The sequence below is a fragment of the Lepus europaeus genome, chromosome 5 (assembly GCF_033115175.1).
Source record: "Lepus europaeus isolate LE1 chromosome 5, mLepTim1.pri, whole genome shotgun sequence".
Taxonomy (NCBI): Eukaryota; Metazoa; Chordata; class Mammalia; order Lagomorpha; family Leporidae; genus Lepus; species Lepus europaeus.
This window is the reverse complement of record NC_084831.1, coordinates 21,440,618-21,464,693: the sequence shown is the minus strand read 5'-3', so window position 1 is coordinate 21,464,693 and position 24,076 is coordinate 21,440,618. Positions and strand designations below refer to the sequence as shown.

Here is a 24,076-nt window from a genome sequence, read left to right as displayed (position 1 = left end):
CCAAAGCTTTAACCTGCTGCGCTGCAGCGCTGGCCCCAGAACTTTCAAGTAAAATGAAATGGTTTTTAAAAAGATGAGGCCAGTGCTGTGGTGTACAAGCCTAAGCCTCCACCTGTGGCACCGGCATTCCATATGGGCACTGGTTTTGAGTCCCAGCTGCTCCTCTTTTGATCCAGCAATCTGCTATGGCCTGGGAAAGCAGTAGAAAATGGCCCAAGTGCTTGGACCCCTGCACCTGCATTGGAAACCCAGCTGATGTCAGATCAGACCAGTTCTGGCTGTTGTGGCCATCTGGTGAGTGAACCAGCAGACGGAAGACCTGTCTCTCCCTCCCAAACTCTGCCTCTCAAATCTTTGAAAAATATATCAGGCATTATGAAAGAAAGGATTTGAACTTTAAGGCTCATCTATTCAAAATTAGGAAACCTTTATTTGGAAAGGCATGGAGATCTTCCATCAGCTGGCTCACTACAATACCTGCAACACCTGGGGCTAAGCCAGGAGTCTGGAATTCCAAACAGGTCTCCCTCGTGGCTGGCAGGTGAATATGTAACTAGCTACTGCTTCCAAAGTGCAAAGATGGATTGGAGGGTGGAGGCAGGACACACTGAGGTGTTTCAGGTGGTGATTAACCGAAATGCTTGCCCTTCAACTAGCATCTGGACCCAAACACTTGCAGTTTAACCGGTTTACCTGCCTACCCTGAAACAACTCAGAACTTGACATCTTCAGGAAACACCTGCAAACAGCTTTGCCTTACTTGCATCTGGTTTAGATGGGAACTGCAAATATTCCTGCTGCCCAGTACTGCAGCCACTTGGGAATCTGGGCCAGAGCCCCCAAATCCTGTTCACTGGGGGAAAAAACTCCTTTTCGAGTTGAAGTGTGTGCTGAAAAAGCAGCTACAGCCCTGGTCCCAGAAAACCAAGACCCTACCTGAGCAAGGGTACCTGCTCCTCTGTGCAGATGCTTGTCTATGGACCTGGGCAGTAATTTAGTCTTCCACTCACCCACTGGAAGACAGGTTACATCAACACCTCACAGGGGCCAGCGCTGTGGTCTGAAGCACTGGCTTCCTGCTGTCCCACTTCCAATTCAGTGCTCTGCTATGGCCAGGGAGAAGTAGGTGGCCCAAATGCTTGGGCTCCTGCACCCACATGGGAGACCCAGAAGCTCCAGCCATTTGTGGCAAACTGGGGAATGAACCAGGAGATGGAGACCTCTCTCCAATGTCTTTCAATTAAAAAACAAACCAACCTCAGGTATCTCCTGGGACTTGGCACAATGTTAATGTTAGATCTGTAGTAATGTTAGATCTGTTCTAACTCCCTGCTGAAATGCCTAAAAAAGTGACAAGCGCCTGGTCTCCTGGCTGACAGCTCAACACTGGCTTCTGTGGCCATTTGGAGTGGACCAGATCAAGTCCTGCCTTTCAAATAATCCCCAAAACCAAGACCCCAAGCTTTTTCAGCTCAAAACTAGAATTTTTGTCTACCAACCACTAAAATTCACCCACATCTGGAGTCATGGCTATGGCACCATGCAGAGGCCCTACCTTCTAGATGGTTCCCCTCTGGCCCCCATCCTCCAGGGCTTTATCCTTTACTGCTGGGAGCCAGAACAGGAGCTTGACAATGGAGTCATTGTGACTCAACCTCCTCACATCATCAAGAGCACTCATCTGTACAAATGCCCCAGAACCAGATCCAGCTGTTAAGGCACTGAACCCTGTGCTACACTGTGGTGGATTCGGTGAGCAGCACCTGTAGAAACACCACCTCACACACCTCCCATCATCCCCACCGAGCAATGGCTGACAAAAGCTAAACACTTGTGGGAAGGAACAGCCTAAGATTTAAGCATGGAACCCATTATGCAAGAACTGGTTAAACAGCACCACTTGATGTCACCACAGCCATTTTCCCCCACAAAAGGAACAACACAAATCCGAAAGTCACCTTTATTTCAATTCACAATACATGAATTTTTAGAACTGTTTTAACATTTTACATCAGAAATACATTGTTCTAAAAAACCCCAAACCTTGTGAATCCCAAAAATTTTTTAAATGTGTTTTTAAAAGGAAAATTCTTTACCAACTCTTGCTAAATAAAGGAGCTGATGCCCAGAAGTGTGGCTCTTCTCTCCTGAAAGGCAACAAATATAGGATCAGACTCTCAAACACCTCATTTCAATGTGAAACTTTAGCATGCTTAGATTGTTTCCTGCATGGTTTGTCTCCCCAGTCATTGTCCACAGGACTCTGGGAAGCTGTAGGAATATGCAGGCGCAGACTCGAGGCCCAGCTTCCTCTCCAACGGCGTGGGAAGGGACTGTACGTCATCGGGCAGAGCCCTGTGCTCCCCTATGCCACCTGGACAGAGCCCGGGGAGAGTGACCTCCCGGGGTGTCCACGTTGGAATCAGCAGCAAATTGGAGATAACCGAGTACCACAACCCCTCAGGACAGTTTCAAGGCCCCTTCTCAGCTCCAACTACACAAGGAAAAGGAAGGCCTGTTAGAAAACGCACCAGTTTGTCTTGCACAAACAAGGAAGGTTTAAGAAACCACCCAGAAAATCCACCGGACCAACAGTAACCCAAAACCCCAACTCAAAAAGCAGATCTACTCACCCTGGACAAGTTGTTTGGAATCCTAAAAGAATTCTGCAAAAACAAAATAACTTATCAATGCAGTGAGACAAATAGGAGGGAGTCTTACTCGGATCGAATGTTCCGGGCAGCTGTTTCCTGCATGGTTTGTCTCCCCAGTCATTGTCCACAGGACTCTGGGAAGCTGTAGGAATATGCAGGCGCAGACTCGAGGCCCAGCTTCCTCTCCAACGGCGTGGGAAGGGACTGTACGTCATCGGGCAGAGCCCTGTGCTCCCCTATGCCACCTGGACAGAGCCCGGGGAGAGTGACCTCCCGGGGTGCCCACGTTGGACGGCCCAGCCCGTGTAACGCGTCTCCTCTGCGGGTGAGTGCGCCAGCCAGCCATTTCTAGCGGACAGCCCCTTACCCGACACGTTACCATACACGCCAAACTTCAAAACCCCTCAACCGTCACACCATCGGCGACCAGAATTAAATCCCGGGCGACCCGTTCCACAGGAAACACGGCTGGAAAGCTCAGCGGGTTATTACTGCTCTGCGGAAGCTAACGGCAAGGCCGTGTACATCAGGTCGTTAAGAACCCGGGCTCGGCAGCCATAAATCCAAATTCAAGAGCTCGGGGCTAAGCCACCAAAACTTCGTAAAGCGGCCGCGGACCCGGGAGCCAGCTGCTGGAATTCGCAGTTGTCAAGCGCGAGAGATGGGATTAGAAACCGCACTTGGGGCCCGACTCCGCGGAGGGGGTGCACGCCAGGAGATAAACGGCCCCATCGACCGAAGGCAGGCGTGGGCGGCGGGCCCCGCGGCCGTCCCAGGGTCGCGGTCGCGAGGCCGCCGCGGGCCGCACCCGCCAGGCTTCGCCGCGCGCCCGAGTTCTACGCATAAAACTTCCCTCGCAGGAAAGGCTGCTTGCCGAGCACAGACAGTAGATTCAGGACTGAAGAGAAATGCTAGACACTCACCAACACGAAACACGAGACGGCTCAAGCTTCCGGATAAAAGACCGAAGCGGTGGAACGCATCCGTATTTATACCTTTTGCGGTGCCCGGAAGTCACGGCGTGTCTATTGCGCCTGCGCAGCCACATGCGCAGTCCGGGAATCGGACAGTCGCTAAGGCCCCTGGGAATGGACGCCGATCGGGGCAGCCGCTTCCTGGAGTAGAGGCGTCTCCCGTTCTGGCGGCCTCGTGCCGGTGCTCTCTGGGGGTTGTGAGTCGCAGAAACAGGCTATGTGTTTTTCAGACAGATAGGTGTGTTTTTACTTCTCCATAATCAGTTCATTCAGTCTGCAGGGTGTGCCGTGAGGGAAGCTGGTCAGAAAATCTCTGGATAATAAATGTGCTTACGAAAAAAAAAAAAACACCTTAGTACGAAAAAGACATCTACGTAAATGCGAAGACGCTCGAGGGGGAGTGAGTCTGCCCTGTCACGCGTGGAAGGTGCCTTTTGAAAAATGCATAGGTCAAAGGACCGAAGTGCTGCTAGCCCAGTTGGCTAAAACATAGCAACCTGTGCACACAGGTCCCCCTGGCGCTGGTCAGAAACGGCACACTTACCACATCCAAAACCCCGCCGCAAAGAGGCCGGCAAGGAGGGAAGGGTTTGAAGTGCACGTCCCAGTGAAATGTTGCAAACGTGGTGGAGTGTGGTTGGAGCCCTCCCAGCCAGGCTGGATGGAATACAAGCATCGAAGGCGTCGCTCTGTTCTATTCGAGTTTTTGTGCCGGGCACTTTACACGTCACTTAGTATCACCGCAATTCTGGGACGTTTGTGCAATTACTCAAATTTTACAGCCCAGATCTGTGGTCCTCGAAGTGTGGTCAGCAGACCCCAGGGTCCCTGAGACTTTGCTGGGTCCATGCAGGCAAAACTTTGATAACAATACGTAGGCTTCATTGGACTTTTTTGCTCTGTTGACGCTGGCACTGATTGTGTAGAAGCACAGTGGGTAAAACTCCTTGGAGCCCTGGTACAATTCAGGGGTCTGTCACCAAACTGTACCGGTAGTCATTATGCGCATCACAAAATCAGTTTTTTTTTTTTTTAAGATTTATTTTATTTTAAAGAGTTACAGAGAAAAGTAGAGACAGAGAGGTCTTCCATCTGCTTGTTCACTCCCCAAATGACCGCAACAGCCAGAGCTGCACCGATCCGAAGCCAGGAGCTTCTTTCGGGTCTCCCACGTGGGTGCAGGGGCCCAAGGACTTGGGCCATCTTGGGCTGCTTTCCTAGGCCATAGCAGAGAGCTGGATCAGAAGAGGAGCAGCCAGGACTAGAACTGGTGCCCATATGGGATGCCAGTGCTTCAGGCCAGGGCTTCAACCCACTGTGCCACAGCTGTGGCCCCACAAAATCAGTTCTTAAAAAATTCATTTTCACCTAACAGGGTCCCCCCTCAACATTTAAGAGCGTGCACGCACACCATCTGCTGGTTCACTCCTCCAGTTCCCACAGTGCCTCTTCCTGACTGGGCCTGAAGCTGGGAGCCAGGACTGGTCCAGGTGTCTCCTTTATGGGTGCCAGGTACCCAACCACTTGGGCCATCGCTGTGGCAACCTCCCAGGGTCTGCATTAGTATATGTGCTGCTGAAGTGAGCACCCAGGGTCTGCATTAGGAGGAAGCTGGAGTCAGGAGTGGAGCCCAGTTACCAAACCCAGGCACTCTGATGTGGGATGCAGGTATCCTAACCAGAGTCTTCACTGCTGGGCCAGATGCCCACCCCTAAAAAATTTTTTTTTTTTAATATTTATTTATTTGTTTGAAAGAGCTACAGAGAGAGAGAGACATAAACACACACACACAGAGAAAGAGAGAGAAAGATCTTCTTAACCTCTGGTTTACTTCCTAGATGGCTTCAATGGCCAGGCTTCAGCCAGGAGTCAGGAGCTTCTTCCGGGTCTCCCACATGGATGCAGGGGCCCATGCACTTGGGCCATCTTCTGCTGCTTTCACAGGCCATAGCAGAGAGCTGGATCAGAAGAGGAGCAGCCAGGACTCAAACTGGCACCCATGTGGGATGCTGGCTCTGCAGGTAGTGGCTTTACCTGCTACACACAGCGCTGCCCCCCTAAAATTGTTCTTAATGAGGAAGTAAAAATAATTAGTTTGGTTAATTCTCAACTTCTGAGTATCTCTTTTAATATTTTGTGGGACAAAATATACTTAAAGCACTTCAGATTCACTTATGTGATTGAGTTGTGAGCTGAAGTAGACTTTTTTTTTTTTTTTTTTTTTGCAGAATAGCATTTTCCTTGAAAGAATGGCTGACATCTTTTTGAGCTGTGTATCTGTATGAGGTTGGGTTTTCACATACTAGAACCAAAACATCATTTCCACCATAGATTAAATGTAGATGCAGATATGAGAATTGAACTGACATCTGTTAAACTAGACATTACAGAGATTTGCAAAAATTTTAATACTACTCTTCTAATTATTTTGAAAAAGAGTTTTTTCCTAAAAGTACATGAACTGGGGTGGAGATGTGGCACAGTAGTTACGCTGCTGTTTGGGATGCCCGTATCCCATAGAGTTCCTGATACCAAGCCCTGTTCCTCTGCCTCCAGTCCAGCTTCCTGCTAATGTGTATCCTAGGAGGCAGCAGGTGATGGCTCAAGAACATGGGTCCCTGACACCCAGATGGAGTTCTGGGCTCCTGGCATTGGCCTGGCTGAGCCCTGGCTTTTGTAGGCATTTGGGAAGTGAACCAGCAGATGAAAGGTCTCTCTGCCTCTTTGCCTTTCAAATAAAATGAAAATTACTTTTAAAAAATACATATGATAGGCCGGCGCCATGGCTCAACAGGCTAATCCTCCGCCTAGTGGCGCCGGCACACCGGGTTCTAGTCCCGGTTGGGGTGCCGGATTCTGTCCCGGTTGCCACTCTTCCAGGCCAGCTCTCTGCTGTGGCCCAGGAGTGCAGTGGAGGATGGCCCAAGTGCTTGGGTCCTGCACCCCATGGGAGACCAGGAGAAGTACCTGGCTCCTGCCATTGGATCAGTGCGGTGCGCCGGCCGCAGCGCGCCAGCCATTGGAGGGTGAACCAACGGCAAAAGGAAGACCTTTCTCTCTGCCTCTCTCTCTCACTAGCCACTCTGCCTGTCAAAAAGTAAAAACAAACAAACAAAAACATATAATATTAATATGTACATATAATAGATTATTTGGAAGTGTTAATATTTTTTAAATTTCTCAGATTTAACTTTAGAACAGTAGATATCAAACACAGAAATAGATATCAAACAGCAATTTGTGATGCAGGTTTGTCCAAATGGTTAAGCCGCTGGCTGGGATGCCCATGTCCCATATCTGAGGATCTGGGTTTCAGTCTGGGTGCCACTCTCACTTGCAGTTTCTTGCTGGCACTTGCCCTGGGAAGCAGCCAGTGTCAGAATTACACAGAGAGAAGGAAAGGCAGAAAGAATGAGGTCTTCCATCCTCTAGTTGACTCCCCAGTTGGTTGCAAGGGCCGGAGCTGCACTGATCTGAAGCCAGGAGCCAGGAACTTCCTCTGGGTCTTCCCACATGGGTGCAGGGGCCCAAGGACTTGGGCCATCTTGGGCTGCTTTCCCAGGCCACAGCAGAGCTGGATCAGAAGTGGAGCAGCTGGACTCGAACCAGCGCCCATATGGGATGCTGGCACTGCAGGTGGCAGCTTTACCTGCTACACCCCAGCACTGGCCCCAACAGATAAATCTTAAAAACATATGGGGGGCCGGCGCGGTGGCTTAATAGGCTAATCCTCCGCCTTGCAGCGCCAGCACACCGGGTTCTAGTCCCGGTTGGGGCGCCGGATTCTATCCCGGTTGCCCCTCTTCCAGGCCAGCTCTCTGCTATGGCCCAGGAAGGGAGTGGAGGATGGCTCAAGTCCTTGGGCCCTGCACCCGCATGGGAGACCAGGAGAAGCGCCTGGCTCCTGGCTTCGGATCAGCACGATGCACCGGCCGCAGCGGCCATTGGAGGGTGAACCAACGGCCAAAAGGAAGACCTTTCTCTCTGTCTCTCTCTCACTATCCACTCTGTCAAAAAAAAAAAAAAAAAGGGGACCAAGGCCGTGGCTCACATGGTTAATCTTCCGCCTGTGGTGCTGGCATTCCATGTGGGTGCCGGGTTCTAGTCCCAGTGGCTTCTCTTCAGTCCAGCTCTCTGCTGTGGCCAGGGAAGGCAGTGGAGGATGGCCCAAGTCCTTGGGCCCCTGCACCTGCATGGGAGACCAGGAGGAAGCACCTGGCTCCTGGCTTCAGATCAACGTAGTTCCGGCTTGGCGGCCATTTGGGAGGTGAACCATTGAAGGAAGACCTTTCTCTCTAACTCTGTCAAATAAATATGAAAAAAAAAAAAAGAAAAAATATATGTTTTTAGTGGCAGAAAGAGGTAACTTAAAGGTGATTTTTCCTGATAACCTGTATGCTCTGTAACGGAGGTAAAATTCTCAGAACAGGGTTGGGTGTGTTGTGCGGAGGATTAACTACACCCACACAGACACCAGAAGCTCATGGTGTAAGATGTCCAGGTTGCTGTGGCTCCTAGTTTTCCCTCCATGCCTATCAGGGTTGAACCTGCAGAGCACCTCACAATCGAGGTTTTGGTTGTTCTGATTTCAGGGCTAGCTTTTTTTTTTTTTTTTCCAGGCAGAGTTAGACAATGAGACAGAGAGAGAATAATAGGCAGTGAGAGAGAGACAGAGAGAAAGGTCTTCCTTCTGTTGGTTCATCCCCCAAATGGTCGCTACGGCCAGCACACGGCACCGATCCGAAGCCAGGAACCAGGTGCTTCCTCCTGGTCTCCCATCCGGGTGCAGCGCCCAAGCACTTGGGCCATCCTCCACTGCCTTCCTGGGCCACAGCAGAGAGCTGGACTGGAAGAGGAACAACCGGGACAGAATCTGGCGTCCCAACCGGGACTAGAACCCGGGGTGCTGGCGCCGCAGCTGGAGGATTAGCCAAGTGAGCTGTGGCGCCGGCCCATATTTCTTTTAACCCCTGGCAAAGTGAGGCTCTGAGGTGACAAGTACAAAGTGAGTCATTGCTGAGGCCACTTGGAATGAAAGAGGGGTGCTTGCCACAGAGGAAGACATCAAGTACCAGCTGTCACTTTGTGTTGTTAGCCCAAAGTCCAATCATGTTGTTCATATGAGTAAATCTTTGGAGGGCCAACTGAACGGAATGCAAGTGCTTGTCTTTAAGTGTATGTGAAAAGTGATTACATAACTTGTTTTGACCTGGGGGAAGCAACCATTCCTCAGTTTCTTCACTGGCGAAATGGGTTCACTTTCATTAACAGGTAAGGGGTGGGCTGCAGGCGAAGCATTCAGTATAGTACCCGGGAAATTCAGGCTTCACAGCCGGCTTCCCTCTCTGTGGTCTGTGCAGTCAGACACAGACATGACTGACCTCACTGGCTACATGAAATGTCCAATGCCCCCATCCCCATCTAGTTCTCATTTACAGTCATTAACATTGTTTTAGGTGTTTTTAAGTTGGCTTTAATCTTTCAGAATAATCAAATCTAAGAAATAAATGCCTCACACCAGAATTGTATGGTTTGATATTTTAAAATTCTAAAATACTTTAATAATTAATATTGATGGGAAGGCTGATATACAACAAAATGATTTATTTTACAAGGAGATTCTATACATCAGGGAAGAATCTTGAAGTACACCAGGCTTTTACTTCTTTTTTTACATAATGATTGTGAGTTTGCATGACAGTACCAACTTACACAGCAAAGGAACACAAGATCCATTTTTATGTACATAACAACAAAAAAACCCTCAACAGACTTTGACCCCCAGAGTGTCTTATCTCAAGAACATGAGAACATTCATCCAGATTCCTTGGTGGCACATAGAGGCAGACAAGTAGTTCGGGAAATCAAGTCCTGTTTCAGGGTTGGCACATTAAGGGAAAGAAAGGCAGTGAAGGAAGGACTGGAAAACCTCATTAAAACGAGGGCCACAGAGAATTCGGGCGTAAAGCCGAGCAGTGCCCACACCATCGAGCAAGAGGTTACAAGTCCAGGTGGCGGTCACGCCATGTGGGCCACCTTACATTCAGACCTCTACAGATCAGGAGAATCATCACTGATCTCCGAGTTACCCAGTGGACTGAGCTCAAGAAGATGTGATTCTAGTGTTACTTCCATAGCCAGAAACGTCTGACAGTAACTGAGCAATCCAAATCCCTCCTTTCCCCACAGAAAGACACTACCTTTAAGGCCACTTCAGCTTTTTTGTTTTGACCTGATAGTCTGATTCTTCAACATGTCTTTAATGGACATGAAAGGAAGAAAACGTGAAGGCTGCACACATAACACAAGACAGGGACGGCAGAGTAACTCAGAAGAAACCATGACATGGCCACAATGTCCTAAACATTAAGTGAAAGAAAAAGTCACAGTCTTCAGTTACAATAGAAGTTATTTTTTCCCACTTATAGTCTGGATAGGAATTAGATGGAAATAGTGAGGCTGATTGGTTTTCATAAAAATACAAATTTTGTTTCAGGAAACCATATTAATGTATATTATAAATACAAAAGGAGTTGGGGGCTGGGTCCATGCCCAGGTAACAACCATACTGGCTATTGCATGGATGAGAAGGGGTGAGCGAGGTGACAGCTGCCACAGGTGGGCAGGAGGGTCAGGACTGGCGTGAAGAGGGACCGTGCAGCAGGAGAGGGCAGACAGCACTGAGAAGGAGACAGGAGCAGTGGGCTGTGACCGAGCCCCTCCATGCTGCTCCCCAGCCCTGTTCCTCTGGCAGACCCCACGCCCCTTACAACTTAGCTGTGATTCTGGCTGGGAGTGTGGGGACTGAAAGCACACAGGTGATCCCAAGGAGTTGCTAAAACTCTGCTTTATGGAAAATATATCTGTCGGTTAAAGTGATGCACAGTAACATTTGACATAATACAACAGCCTGTACAACTTCAGCCGCAAGTCAGTTTTCTGCCAAGCTGGTATTAAGATTAAGGCCTTTTGTTTGTGTTCATGTGTAGAAAATACACACTTTTTTTTTTTTTTTTTTTCATTTAACCAACTTAGATTCTGGTTGCAGCTCAGACTGTTTATGACAAGGAAAACAAAGTTCCTATTCCATCTTCAAGAGCACTTTTTAATACAATCAGGACGACTTCTGTCAGATCCTGAAAGCCCGCTGGCTCAGGAGCCTGTGGGGGACGGTATTGCTGTTACAGGCGGTTCAGTGCACGCTTCCCACTGAAACGCCAGCATGGGATGAGGCCTCCCCGGGAGGTGGGGACTTCTTTGCCAAAGGACCTGCAGATGGCTGGAATTTACTGCCTACACAGGTGGGTCTCAGAACCCAGGGGGGCAAGTAAGGTTAATGGTGCAAACAATGAGCACAGCCATCCTGGGGTGAGGGTACAGGGAGCCAATAAAACCCAGAACCTGCAAATGGCCCAGAACTTTGGTGGCTAGGCTGAGAAGGCCCCTCAAGTATGCTGCAATATTGAAAAGCTCAACAACACTGACAGAGTGTTCACTTTTGTCCCAGGGTAGCACATGGGAATCCCTTCCAGTGAAATGCTACATTCATAGAAGTGCTGTGTACCCCAGAACTAGATCCCAGAGGATGCCATTCTGGCAGTGCTGACAAGTGCTAGAGTTCCTTCCAAATGTCATTCGAGACTGAAGCAGCTAAGCAGCCTTGTTTTTGGGGGCAGGTCACACAGTTCCTCTCTCACACTTCAACATCATGGACGATGATAGCTAAAACAGATGATCAAAAAGAGACAAGTTACCAGATAATGTAAATTGCTGTGCCATTATTAAATATTAGTAATGTTATATCCTAATTTTAAAAAAATATTATTTTTTAAAAAAGATTTATTTATTTGAAAGACAGAGTTACAGAGAGAGAGAGGTCTTCCATCTGCTGGTTCACTCCCCAGATGGCTCCAACAACCAGTGCTAGGCCTGGCTGAAGTCAGGAGCCAGGAGCTGAATCTGAGTCTCCCACTTGGATGGCAGGAGCCCAAATACTTGGGCCATTTTCCGCTGCTTCCCCAGGCCATTTACTGAGAGCTGGTTCAGAAGTGGAGCAACAGGGTCATGAACTGATCCATAAGGGATGCTGGTGTTGCAGGCAGGAGCTTAACCCATTATGCCACAATGCCGGCCCCTACATCCTAATTTTTTAAAAAAATCACTTCTCCATTCTCATTCTACCTGACCTTTCTGTTGTATCTGATACTCATGACCCCTTTTCTTCTTTCTTGGAACTTTTTCTCTGGCTTTTCTTTTCTTTTTTATTTTTTTGACAGGCAGAGTGGACAGTGAGAGAGACAGAGAGAAAGGTCTTCCTTTTGCCATTGGTTCACCCTCCAATGGCCGCTGCGGCTGGTGTGCTGCAGCCGGCGCACCGCGCTGATCTGAAGCCAGGAGCCAGGTGCTTCTCCTGGTCTCCCATGGGGTGCAGGGCCCAAGGACTTGGGCCATCCTTCACTGCACTCCCGGGCCATAGCAGAGAGCTGGCCTGGAAGAGGGGCAACCGGGACAGAATCCGGCGCCCCGACCGGGACTAGAACCCTGTGTGCCGGCGCCACTAGGCGGAGGATTAGCCTATTGAGCCGCGGCGCCGGCCTTCTCTGGCTTTTCTAACACCACCTTTTCCCTAAATTTTCCTCCTTCAATTGGTTTCCCTGAGTATGCTGTTCTGGCTCACTTTCCTTTGTCCACCCTTCCTCCTAAAGATTTATGATTTTTTTTTTTCATTTGTATCTTTTTTTTTTTTTATTAAACTTTTATTTAATGAATATAAATTTCCAAAGTATAGCTTATGGGTTACAATGGCTTCCCCCCTCCCATAACTTCCCTCCCGCCCGCAACCCTCCCCCCTCCCGCTCCCTTTCCCCTTCCATTCATGTAAAGATTCATTTTCAATTCTCTTTGTATACAGAAGATCAGTTTAGTATATATTAGGTAAAGATTTCAACATTTTGCCCAATAGCAACATCAAGTGAAAAAACTACCATTGGATTACTAATTATAGCATTAAATAGCAATGTACAGCACATTAAAGACAGAGATCCTACATAATTTTTTTTTTCAAAATAATTAATTTTCTATGCCATTTCCATTTTAACACCAGGTTTTTGTTTTTTTTTTTTTTTTCATTTGTATCTTTAAACATAGTTTTTTCCTCTGAGTAGACTGAATGCCTGTCTTCTAGGCCTCTCCAGCTTGAAGTGTCACAGGACATCACACTTAATGTAATGTAAATGATTTTCCAGTTTGTTTATTGTCCTCTTTCAGAATAAAAACTTTCTGGGGCTGGTGTTGTGGCACAGCAGGTTAAGCTGCTGCTTGTGACGCTGGCATACCACATTAGAGTGCTGGTTCAAGTCCTGGTTGCTCTGCTTCTGATCCAGTTTTCTGTAAAAGCACCTGGGAAAGCAGCAGGAGATGGCCCAAGCTTAGGCCCCTGCCACCCACATGGGAGACCTGGGTGAAGTTCCTGCTGGCTTTGGACTAGTTCAGCCCCTCCTCTTGTGGCCATTTGGGAAGTGAATCAGCAGATGGAAGGTTTCTCTCTATTTCTCTCCCTCTCTCAGTAACTCTTTCAAATAAATAAAAAAAAAATTTTCAATCTCCTTTGCATTCTTACTGTAGCTTTTCCCATTTAGGCTACCACTATGCTCACTGTGATTATTTTGTTCACTTTTAAGTGGTTTCCTTGCTGCTGGTCTCTTCAGCCTTCCGTGATTCCACTTGAGATCTTTCGGAATACACAGAATTCCCTGCTTATAATCTTCCAATGGTTCCAACATCCCAGATAAGAGTCAAAACTCCTCAGAGTGGGCCAGGAACCCATCTCTGGCTTACTTCCACCACACCACCTCACACACCCTCTGCTCCAGACATACTTTCTGTTACTCAGAACACCATGCACTTTCCTATCTCCATAGCCTTGCTAATGTTGGTGCTACTGCTGCTGCTGCTGCTTTTTTTTTTTTTTCAAGATTGATTTACTTATTTGAAATGTAGAGTTACAGAGGCAGAGGCAGAAAGAGAGAGAAAGATCTTCCATCCGCTGGTTCATACTCCAAATGGCCACAACAGCTGGAGCCGTGCTGATCTGAAGCCAGGAACTAAGAGCTTCTTCCAGGTCTCCCATGCGGAAGCAGGAGCCCAAGGACTGGGGCCATCTTCTACTGCTTTCCCAGCCCACAGCCGAGAGCTGGATTGGAAGTGGAGCAGCCAGAACTGGAACCAGCGCCCATATGGGATGCTGGCACTGCAGGCAGTGGCTTTATCTGTTATGCCACAGCGCAGGCCCCTGCTGGTGCTCCTGTAAGTGATGTTCTTTCCTTCCTTCCTGTTCAGCTAAATTCTTTGCCAATCTTATCCAGCCTAAGCATCATGTTCTGTCTAACTCTCACCTTTAGCAAAAACTATTCCTTTGGCCAGCGCTGCGGCTCACTAGGCTAATCCTCCGGTTGCGGCGCCAGCACCCCGGGTTCTAGTGCCGGTCGGAGTGCTGGATTCTGTCCCAGTTGCTCCTCTTCCAGTCCAGCTCTCTGCTGTGGCCCGGGAGTGTAGTGGAGGATGACCCAAGTGCTTGGGCCCTGCACCCGCATGGGAGACCAGGAGGAGGCACTTGGCTCCTGGCTTCAGATCGGTGCAGCGCGCCAGCCATAGCGGCCATTTTGGGGGTGAACCAACAGAAGGAAGACCTTTCTGTCTGTCTCTCTCTCTCACTTTCTAACTCTGCCTGTCCAAAAAACAAACAAACTATAAAAAAACAAAACAAAAAAAACCTACTCCTTTGCTTTGCTCACTGTAGCACTTTATTACCACTACTAACAAAACAAAAACAGGCAACACTGATACAGCCAGGAACAGCACCATTCCAGTACAAATCCTGGCAAACTTCTCAGGCTTCTTAGTTCTTATGCCCTTCTCTGAATTTTGGTAATCATCACTGAGTGTCCTCCTTTTTAACAGTGTCCTTAGAGTTCTTTTCTGAATATCTGTGGTTTGTTTGCTTTTGGATGAAGTGCCAACTTTCAGCTCAGACTATTTGGTCTTTTGGGTCTTACCGTGTAAAATGTTTGCTGTCTTCATGCACCTCCATCTCTGAGCTTTTAAATTCATTTAATTCTTTTCTTATGGCAGCCTGTGGAATAGAAACAAAACTGTCTCAGCATCTTCTCTGTGGTGGTGCAGCAGTATGAGTTGCCATTCATTAACCACTGTGCTTAACTCTCTGAGTCACTGTAGTCCCCGGCTGGCAACCCAGAGAGAGGAAGGGAGCCAGGACTGGACATGCCAAGCTCTGAGCCTGATATTCATCACTTTCCCTAATATCATTCAGTTAATTTTAAAGCCAAAATTTTGAGTTAAAGCAAATAATGGAAAAACTTAAAGGAGATTTTGTAACATAGCTTTCAGGTCATGTAAAAATGTCTTTTCCGTTATAAAAGTGAAATATGGGTAATTACTAAAATATACCAATTTCCTCCCAGCCTAATATAATATAATATAATATAATATAATATAATATAATATGTGTTTGATCTAGCAGTTATGTCTGTGTCCCACATGGGAGTACCTGCGTCTGACACTGGCTTCTGGCTCCTGATTGCAGCTTCCTGCTAATTCACTGATGATAGCTCAAATAATTAGGTCCCTGCCACTCATATGGGAGACCCAGCTTGAGTTCCAGGCTCTTGGCTTTGGCCTAACCCAGTGTTAGCTGGCTCCTATGGTCATTTGGGGAGTGAACAAGTGGATGGGGCTTGCTATCATATATTTTTAAAAAATTTTAGAAAAAATGTCTTTCAAAAATTACTTTAAAAACGACTTTATATAGATATAAATTATATAGATTATAATATAATATAGATTAGTTTTGTTTGTATATCTTGCTATTTTGTATCCTGATTTTTGTGTGTGTGTTATTATTGTTCAAGATTTATTTATTTAAAAAGCATTGTGACAGAGAGGAAGAGACACACATACACAGATCTTCCATCTCCAAATGCTCACAGCACCCTGAGCTGATCTGAACTGAAACCAAGGGCCAGGAATTCCATTTGGGTTTCCCACATAGGTGGCAGGGACCCAAATATTTGGGCCAACATGTGTGCTAGCAGGAAGCTGGATCACAGCAGAGTAGCTGGGACTTGAACCAGCCACTCTGATATGGGATGTGGCCACTTCATCACTGTGCCAAATCCTCACCTGGGTCTCCCATTATTATTCAGTGCAGTGTTTAGACCCTGTACTTTTAATATGTGAGGATGGAAACTTGAATCTCACAGGACTGCAGAGGCTGCAAAGCCTGAAATGGACAGGGCAGAGGGGCAGGTGGGATTCAATCCCAGGCACTGATTTGGGATGTGGGTATCCCTACAGATGTCTTCCCCTGCTTGGAAATTCAACATTTTATCAATTCCCAAAGCTTCCAGTTGCTATCTGCATTCTTTAACTATCCACCTACCTTGTCAGCAGGAGTCAGTTTGGTCCAAGGTTTGTCGGCTCGTCGGTCATAATCCTGAGCATCTGTTACCTCCACATACTCATTAAACCTCAGAATCTTCCTGGCAAGTAGTTCAGCCACAGTTGGCCTTTGACTGAGCTGAAAGAAACAGAGCTGCTTAGTTCACTGTGCCAGGAGTTAGGCATCAATCATGTATTCAAATCACCTCTATCACCTCTAAACAAATGCTTCAACCTCCATAGCACTTGGAATCACCTGGGAGGCTTTTAACACTACTGATCCCTAGGTCCAATCTCCAGAGAGTACATATGAGGATTTTTTTTGACAGGCAGAATGGACAGTGAGAGAGAGACAGAGAGAAAGGTCTTCCTTTTTGCCGTTGGTTCACCCTCCAATGGCCGCCGCGGTAGCGCGCTGCGGCCAGTGCACCGCACTGATCCGATGGCAGGAGCCAGGTACTTCTCCTGGTCTCCCATGGGGTGCAGGGCCCAAGCACTTGGGCCATCCTCCACTGCACTCCCTGGCCACAGCAGAGAGCTGGCCTGGAAGAGGGGCAACCGGGACAGGATCGGTGCCCCGACCGGGACTAGAACCCGGTGTGCCGGTGCCGCAGGCAGAGGATTAGCCTATTGAGCCGTGGCACCGGCTTCTTAAACCTCCACATGGGCACTGGTTCATGTCCCAGCTGCTCCTCTTCCAATCTAGTTCTCTACTAATGGCCTAGGAAAACACTGGAAGATGGCCCAAATGCTTGCGCCACTGCACCCATGAGGGAGACCAGAAAAAGCTCCCATCTCCTGGCTTTGGATCAGCCCAGCTCCAGCTGTTGCAGCCATTTGGGAGTGAACTAGTAGATGGAAGATCTCTCTGTAACTCTGCCTCTCAAATAAATAACTATTTTTTAAAAAATCTAAACAGAATCTACAGGAGGGCACCAGCATTGTGGCATAGCAGGTTAAGCCTCTGCTTGCCACGCTGGCTTCCCACACAAGTGCCAGTTCAAATCTCAGCTGCTCCATTTCCAATTCAGCTCCCTGTTAATGTGCCTGGGAAAGCAGCAGCAGAAGGCCCAACTGCCTGGGCCACTGCACTCATGTGGGAGGCCTGGAAGATGCCCCTGGCTTCGGCCTGGCTCAGCCCTGGCCACTGTGACCATTTGGGGAGTGGACCAGCAGATGGAAGATCTCTCTCTCACTGTGTCTCTCCCTCTCTGTAACTTTCAAATAAATAAATAAATCTTCAAAAATTGAATTACAGGAGGTAATTGCAAATTGATGGTAAGAAGGAAAGGAGAAAGGGATTAATTTCACCTCGAAAGCTAACAGGTCTATCCTAATTGATATGGGACCAAGGAGAAAATTATGGTATCTAATACTTTTCATATACCTTCAGGGTTATTTTCAGTCTTTCCCTGATTGCTACACACTCCTCCTGTTATTGTATCTCATGTCAACAACAGTATCCACATGAAAATACCAAGTCTGCCAAGTAAAAGGTCAGTATTTATTCAGATATTTACTGAACAGCTTCTTGAGTTAAGCATTTTTGAAATACTGAAAGTAAAACACCCTTGATAATGTGTTATTTTCTATATTTGCACCATGTATTATATTCCATAGAAATCTCTGGCATCTTAAGTCGAATTCATTTCTTCCTAATCAAATATAACTGATACTTGGTTTCTACTGACAGTATGTCTTCCATGTGTAAGGCGTATTGTCAGTAGACAGAACGAGATCAAACACACAGGAAGTGGTACCTTTCTAGTGAGTCGACGTTTAATCTCTCTTTTTTCTGCCTGACGATCAGCTTCATTTTTAGCTACAATTGAGAAAAAAAAAAAAAGTGTTATTTCAGAATGGCAATCTGCGTATTAAACTTTTAAAATAATTATACCACAAATATTTTTTATATTTCCAAATCAGAGTAAGATACTACCTTTGAGGATAGCTATTCCAGACAATTTTCTTGTTTGTTTTTTTTTTAAAGGCAGAGTTAGTGAGAGAGAGACAGAGAGGTCTTCCTTCCATTGGTTCACCCCCCAGATGGCCGCTATGGCTGGCGCACTGCACCAATCCGAAGCCAGGAGCCAGGTGCTTCCTCCTGGTCTCCCATGCGGGTGCAGGGCCCAAGCACCTGGGCCATCCTCCACTGCACTCCCGGGCCACAGCAGAGAGCTGGACTGGAAGAGGAGCAACAGGGACAGAATCTGGTGCCCCAACCGGGACTAGAACCCGGTGTGCCGGCGCTGCAGGCAGAGGATTAGCCTAGTGAGCCACGGTACCGGCCCAGACAATTTTCTTGTTAATAGATACAGTCACTTAAGAGCAGAGGTCAACAAATTCTGGGACCAAATCTGGTGGGCCAGCTACATTTTTACTGCCCATGAACTAAAGGTTGGACAATAGAGATCACATCTAGTTTTGTGTCATGTCTACAGAGGCTTCCACAGTTGAAAATTTACTAACTGGAGGCTGGTGTTGTGGCATGGTAGGTTAAGCTTCTGCCTGTGAAGCTGGCATCCCATATGGGTGCTGACTGGAGTCCCAGCTGCTCTACTTCTGATCCAGCTCCCTGCTAATGTGCCTGGGAGAGCAGCAGAAGATGGCTCAGGTGTTTGGGCTTCTCAGGTGTTTCAGACCTGGATGAAGCTTCTGGATCCTGGCTTCAGCCTGGCCCAGTACCAGCTGTTGCTGTCATTTGGGGAGTGAACCAACAGATGGAAGATCTGTTTCTGTGTCTCTCCATCCCTCTCTGTAACTCTGCCTTTCAAATAAATAAATACATCTTTAAATAAATTAATAAAATAAAATAAAATTTACTAACTGACAGGCTGTGTATATCCACACCGGGCTGAGAGGATGGACTGGTCAGATGAGCATGCCAACAAGTAATCCTAGGGAAGCCGATGCCTCTTCAGTGAGGAGGTATTAGGGAGCTAATTATGTAGACAGTCACAGGGTTCTACTGGTGACTATGGAGGTAAAAACATCCTAGGGGGTGAAAGCCACAGGAAGACTGCTGCATCTGGGACTTGCTTTGGGCCCTAGCCATCAGATTCCACTAGGAACAGACATGTCTCCTTCACACGCACAGCCACCACCTTAGTCCCCGGAAGATGCAGAAAGGCTGGACAACATCTCCCAAACACAATCAAATCCTCTCAAATGCCCACAGCAGTCCCAGGAAACTGTGAGAGCATAAAAACAAAGTTTTGGCATATCCAGTACACAACAATGAGGCCATCTTCCAAAGGAAGCTTGGGGACTGTTCCTTCAAGGGAAAATATGAATAGCTTTTTCCTGGATGAAACCAATTCTCTTCAGCCCTTACAGCAAACACTCACTTTCTCTTTTATTTATAGGAAAGTGAGAAATTTACAAAGAGCATCTATATAACTTTATTGCCCAGCTGGACTCACGCTGCAGTATATTTCGTTGTTCTAGTTCTTCTGGTGTTGGTCTTTGACTCAGTCGCCTGGAAAGAAGAAAAGTACAGGTAATGTCTATGTGAAACTTCCAACCTTGTTCACAGCGATTTTTTTGGTCACGGTTTATATTAGTCCCATGCACAAGAAACCAAAACTTTCAAAGGGATATATTTCATTTATTTGAAATGAAAAATAATTTTCCATTGAAAGTGCTAACACAGGCCGGCGCCGCGGCTCACTAGGCTAATCCTCCGCCTTGCGGCGCCGGCACACCGGGTTCTAGTCCCGGTCGGGGCACCGATCCTGTCCCGGTTGCCCCTCTTCCAGGCCAGCTCTCTGCTGTGGCCAGGGAGTGCAGTGGAGGATGGCCCAAGTGCTTGGGCCCTGCACCCCATGGGAGACCAGGAGAAACACCTGGCTCCCACCATCGGATCAGCGCGGTGCGCCGGCCACAGCGCGCCTACCGCGGCGGCCATTGGAGGGTGAACCAACGGCAAAAGGAAGACCTTTCTCTCTGTCTCTCTCTCACTGTCCACTTTGCCTGTCAAAAAAAAAAAAAAAAAAAAAAAAAAAAAAAAAAGAAAGTGCTAACACAAGTATTACGCTGTAAAAAGGACTTGTATATACTAACAGGAGACCAGGATTGTAGCACTGCCTCTGACCTCAGGAAGAGCTATTACCACAAAGAAGCTTGGCTACTCCCCGAGTGTCCTCACCTGCAAAGGGAAGGTTTAGACTGGACAGGGGTTACCAAAATGCCTTTTCCCTTTCGGAAGCACTAGACCCTTTGTTAACAACAGATTCCACATGCACATCAACTGAAATTCTGATTCAGAAAATAAGGGCAAAGAGTGAGATTTAGTAAACATAAGTTATATATGTGTGTGTGTGTGTGTATATATTTACACAAATATACATATATGTAAATAGATATAACATGTATATTTATTTTACATATATATGTAAATATATATATATGTGTGTGTGTGTGTGTGTGTATGAAACAAAGTTTCAGTGTGACTCTGGGGGTTGTTGTGGTACAGTGGGTTAAGTGGCCCACCTGTAAAACCAGCATCCCCTGTGGGCACCAATTTGAGTCCCAGCTGCTCATTTGCAATCCAGCTCCCAACTAATGGCATGGGAATAGTAGCAGCAGAAGGCCCAAGTGCTTGGGCCACTGTCACCCATGTAGGAGATCCTGGCTCCTGGCTCTTGGCTTTCCGCTGGCCCAGCCCTGGTTGTTGCGGCCATTTTAGGGTGTGAGTCAGCATACAAAAGATCTGTTTCTGTCTTTCCTGCTCTCTTTGTCACTCTGCATTTCAAATAAATAAATTTTAAAACAACAACAACAAAGTAGTATATACTTATTTTTTTTAAAAAATGATAATTTCTCTCTGGATTTCTTCTTTTTTTCTTTCTTTTTTTTTTTTGACAGGCAGAGTGGACAGTGAGAAAGAGACAGACAGAAAGGTCTTCCTTTGCCGTTGGTTCACCCTCCAATGGCTGCTGTGCTGCTGCCGGCACACCGCGCTGATCCGAAGGCAGGAGCCAGGTGCTTCTCCTGGTCTCCCATGGGGTGCAGGGCCCAAGCACTTGGGCCATCCTCCACTGTACTCCCGGGCCACGGCAGAGAGCTGGCCTGGAAGAGGAGCAACCAGGACAGAATCCGGCGCCCCGACAGGGACTAGAACCCGGAGTGCTGACGCCGCAAGGTGGAGGATTAGCCTATTGAGCCGTGGCGCCAGCCTCTCTCTGGATTTTTAAAAAATATATTATATTATTTATTTGAAAGGCAGAGATATGGAGAGAGGGAGAGATGTATTCCATCTCCTCCCATGTGGGTTCAGGGGCCAAGCACTTGGGCCATCTGCTGTTGCTTTGCCAGGCACATTAGCCGGGAGCTGGACTGGAAGTAGAGCAGCCTGGATTCCAGCTGGTGCCCATGTGGGATGCCAGCATTGCAGGTGGTGGCTTTACCTGCTAAATCACAATGCTGGTCCCTCCTCTCTGGATTTTTAAACCAGTAGTTTAAGAACTACCCCAATTTAGTTATTTCTTGGTGGGTGATATTGTATAATTATATGATTTGAATTTCAGTCTTCTCTATGAAATATTTGATGAAATTCCTCATCTTGTCAATAGTTCTGAGATTTTCACTTACCAACAACAATTTACCATTTCTGGAATCAGAAAGGTATTCATTTCTTATCTTTAATTTCTACTTCTCAGTATTTATGCTAACTGCTAATTATTTAGCTCTTTATTTGTTTGCACAGAGAACTTACAGCCCTATTCTATGTACCTTTTACAATTTAATATATTTCAAATGATTTTCCTTCTCTGAACAAGACCTTCCTTTTTTTTTTTTTTTTTACTTCTTTTAAAACACCCAGCCTTACTAAGGTTTAACTGATATATATGCAATAATACTAATACATATATACACTTATGCACATATTTGACACAAACAAACCATTACCACAGTCATGACAATGAACATACCCATCCCTTCTGTATTTGTGTCCTAGGGCTGCTCTAAGAGACTATCACCAGGGAGGACATTTGGTGCAGGGGTTAAGACACTGCTTGGGATGCCTGTAATACATACTGGAGTGCATAGGTTCAAGTCCTGGCTCTCCTTCCAGTTCTAACTTCCTGCTAATGCACATCCTGGCAGGCAGCAGGTGATGGCTCAGGTAGTTGGCCACCCAAGAGGGATAGCCAGCTGTTGTGGGTATTTTGAAGTGAACCATCAGATAGAAGATCCTTCTGTCTTTGTCTCTCTGTCTTTCAAATAAAGGAAAAATAATTTTTAAAAATATTTTATTTATTCATTTGAGAGGCAGAGTTACAGAGAGAAAGCTCTTCTATCCACTGGTTCACTCCCCAGATGGCTGCAAGAAGCCAGAAGCCTCCTCCAGGTCTCCTATGCAGGTGCAGGGGCCCAAGCACTTGGGCCATCCTCTACTGCTCTACCAGACAATAGCAGGGAGCTGGATTGGAAGAGGAGCAGCCGGGACATAAACCACCACCCATGTGGGATTCCGGTGTCGCAGGCAGAGGGTTAGTCCACTAAGCCATACTGCCGACCTTGAAACAAGTTATTTAAAAAGAGGAAATTATCAGAGACCAGGTAGCTTGAAAAAACAAATTCGCAGAGCTCTGAAAGCTAGAGGTCCAAAAAGTAAGATGTTAGAAATGCTGGTTTCTTTTTTTCTTTCTTTCTTTTTTTTTTTAAAGATTTATTTATTTGAAAGAGTTACAGAGGGAGGTAGAGTCTGTACAGAGAGAGAGGTCTTCCATCTGCTGGTTCACTCCCCGGATGACAGCAATGGCTGGAGCTGTGCCGATCTGAAGCCAGGAGCCAGGAGCTTCTTCTGGGTCTCCCACATGGGTGCAAGGGCCCAAGGACTTGGGCTATCTTTCACTGCTTTCCCAGGCCATAGCAGAGAGCTGGCTTGGAAGAGAAGCAGCCAGGTTTCGGACTGGTGCCCATATGGGATGCCGGAGCTTCAGGCCAGGGCTTTAACCCGCTGTGCCACAGCACCGGCCGGGTAATCCTGGTTTCTTTTGGAGGCTCTAATCTATTTCATAGCTGTCTCCTCATTTTTGGCAGTTGCCAGCAATCTTGCATGTTCCTTAGCTTGCAGACACATTATTCCAATTTCTGATGCCAAAGTCACAAAGGAGTCTAAATTTACCTCCTTATAAGGATATTAGTCACTGGATTAGAGTCCAGTGTAATCCTGGGGCCGATGCTGTTGTGCGATGGGTTAAGCTGTGGCCTGCGAAATCGCATCCCATATGGGTACTGGTTTGAGTCCCAGCAACTCTGCCTCCAATCCAGCTCCCTGATAATGCACCTGGGAAAGCAGCAGAAGATGGCCTGAGTGCTTGGGTCCCTGTCATCCATATGGGAGACCTAGATAGAATTCCTGACTCCTGGCTTTAGCTTGGGCCAGCCACTGCCATTGCATCCATTTGGGGAGCAAAACAGAGAACAGAAAATCTCTCTCTCTGTCTCTTCCTCTAACTGCCTTTCAAATTAAAAAAAAGAAAAAAGAAAAAAAAAGTCCACTGTAATCTAGGATGATTCCATCTTAACTTGATTACACCTGCAAAGACCCCGCTTCTGAGTAAGTCATATAAACAGGTAATGGGGATTAGGTCTTAAACATAATCTTTTTTTTTTTTTTTTTAGAGATTTATTTATTTGAAAGGCAGAGTTACAGAGACAAAGGAGAGATTTTTTTTTTTTTTTAGATTTTTATTTATTTATTTGAGAGGTAGAGTTACAGACAGTGAGAGAGAGACAGAGAGAAAGGTCTTCCTTCCATTGGTTTACTCCCCAAATGGCCACAACGGCTGGAGCTACGCTGATCTGAAGCCAGGAGCCAGGCGTTTCCTCCTGGTCTCCCATGTGGGTGCAGGGGCCCAAGCACTTGGGCCGTCTTCTACTGCTTTCCCAGGCCATGGCAGAGAGCTGGACTGGAAGAGGAGCAGCTGGGACTAGAACCCGGCGCCCATATGGGATGCTGGAGCCACAGGTGGAGGATTAACC

General features: G+C 47.1%; 1 protein-coding gene, 1 long non-coding RNA gene and 2 other non-coding genes across 20 annotated transcripts in view; all 4 read right to left on the bottom strand.

The window, feature by feature from the left end:
- Positions 1–1,952: 1,952 nt before the first annotated feature.
- Positions 1,953–3,657, bottom strand: LOC133760648 (uncharacterized). Its single transcript, XR_009865996.1, has 3 exons — positions 3,578–3,657; positions 2,634–2,666; positions 1,953–2,147 (listed from the first exon to the last, which is right to left on the bottom strand). It is a non-coding gene; the product is annotated as an uncharacterized LOC133760648 (long non-coding RNA).
- LOC133761287 (small nucleolar RNA SNORA73 family) lies at positions 2,217–2,420 on the bottom strand. The gene has a single exon (XR_009866089.1). It is a non-coding gene; the product is annotated as a small nucleolar RNA SNORA73 family (small nucleolar RNA).
- On the bottom strand, positions 2,742–2,945 carry LOC133761288 (small nucleolar RNA SNORA73 family). The gene has a single exon (XR_009866090.1). It is a non-coding gene; the product is annotated as a small nucleolar RNA SNORA73 family (small nucleolar RNA).
- A 5,507-nt stretch (positions 3,658–9,164) lies between the features above and the next one.
- LOC133759570 (mediator of RNA polymerase II transcription subunit 18) overlaps positions 9,165–24,076 on the bottom strand; it is a 187,565-nt gene continuing 172,653 nt past the window's right edge. For all 17 annotated transcript variants that reach the window (XM_062190762.1, XM_062190763.1, XM_062190760.1 and 14 more), the window contains 5 exons: positions 19,507–19,562; positions 17,845–17,906; positions 16,086–16,223; positions 14,683–14,759; positions 9,165–11,350 (listed from right to left, as the gene is read on the bottom strand). In XM_062190762.1, coding sequence (XP_062046746.1) covers positions 11,335–11,350; positions 14,683–14,759; positions 16,086–16,223; positions 17,845–17,906; positions 19,507–19,562 — 349 coding nt within the window. In that variant the 3' untranslated portion in view covers positions 9,165–11,334. The remainder of the gene's footprint in view (positions 11,351–14,682; positions 14,760–16,085; positions 16,224–17,844; positions 17,907–19,506; positions 19,563–24,076) is intronic.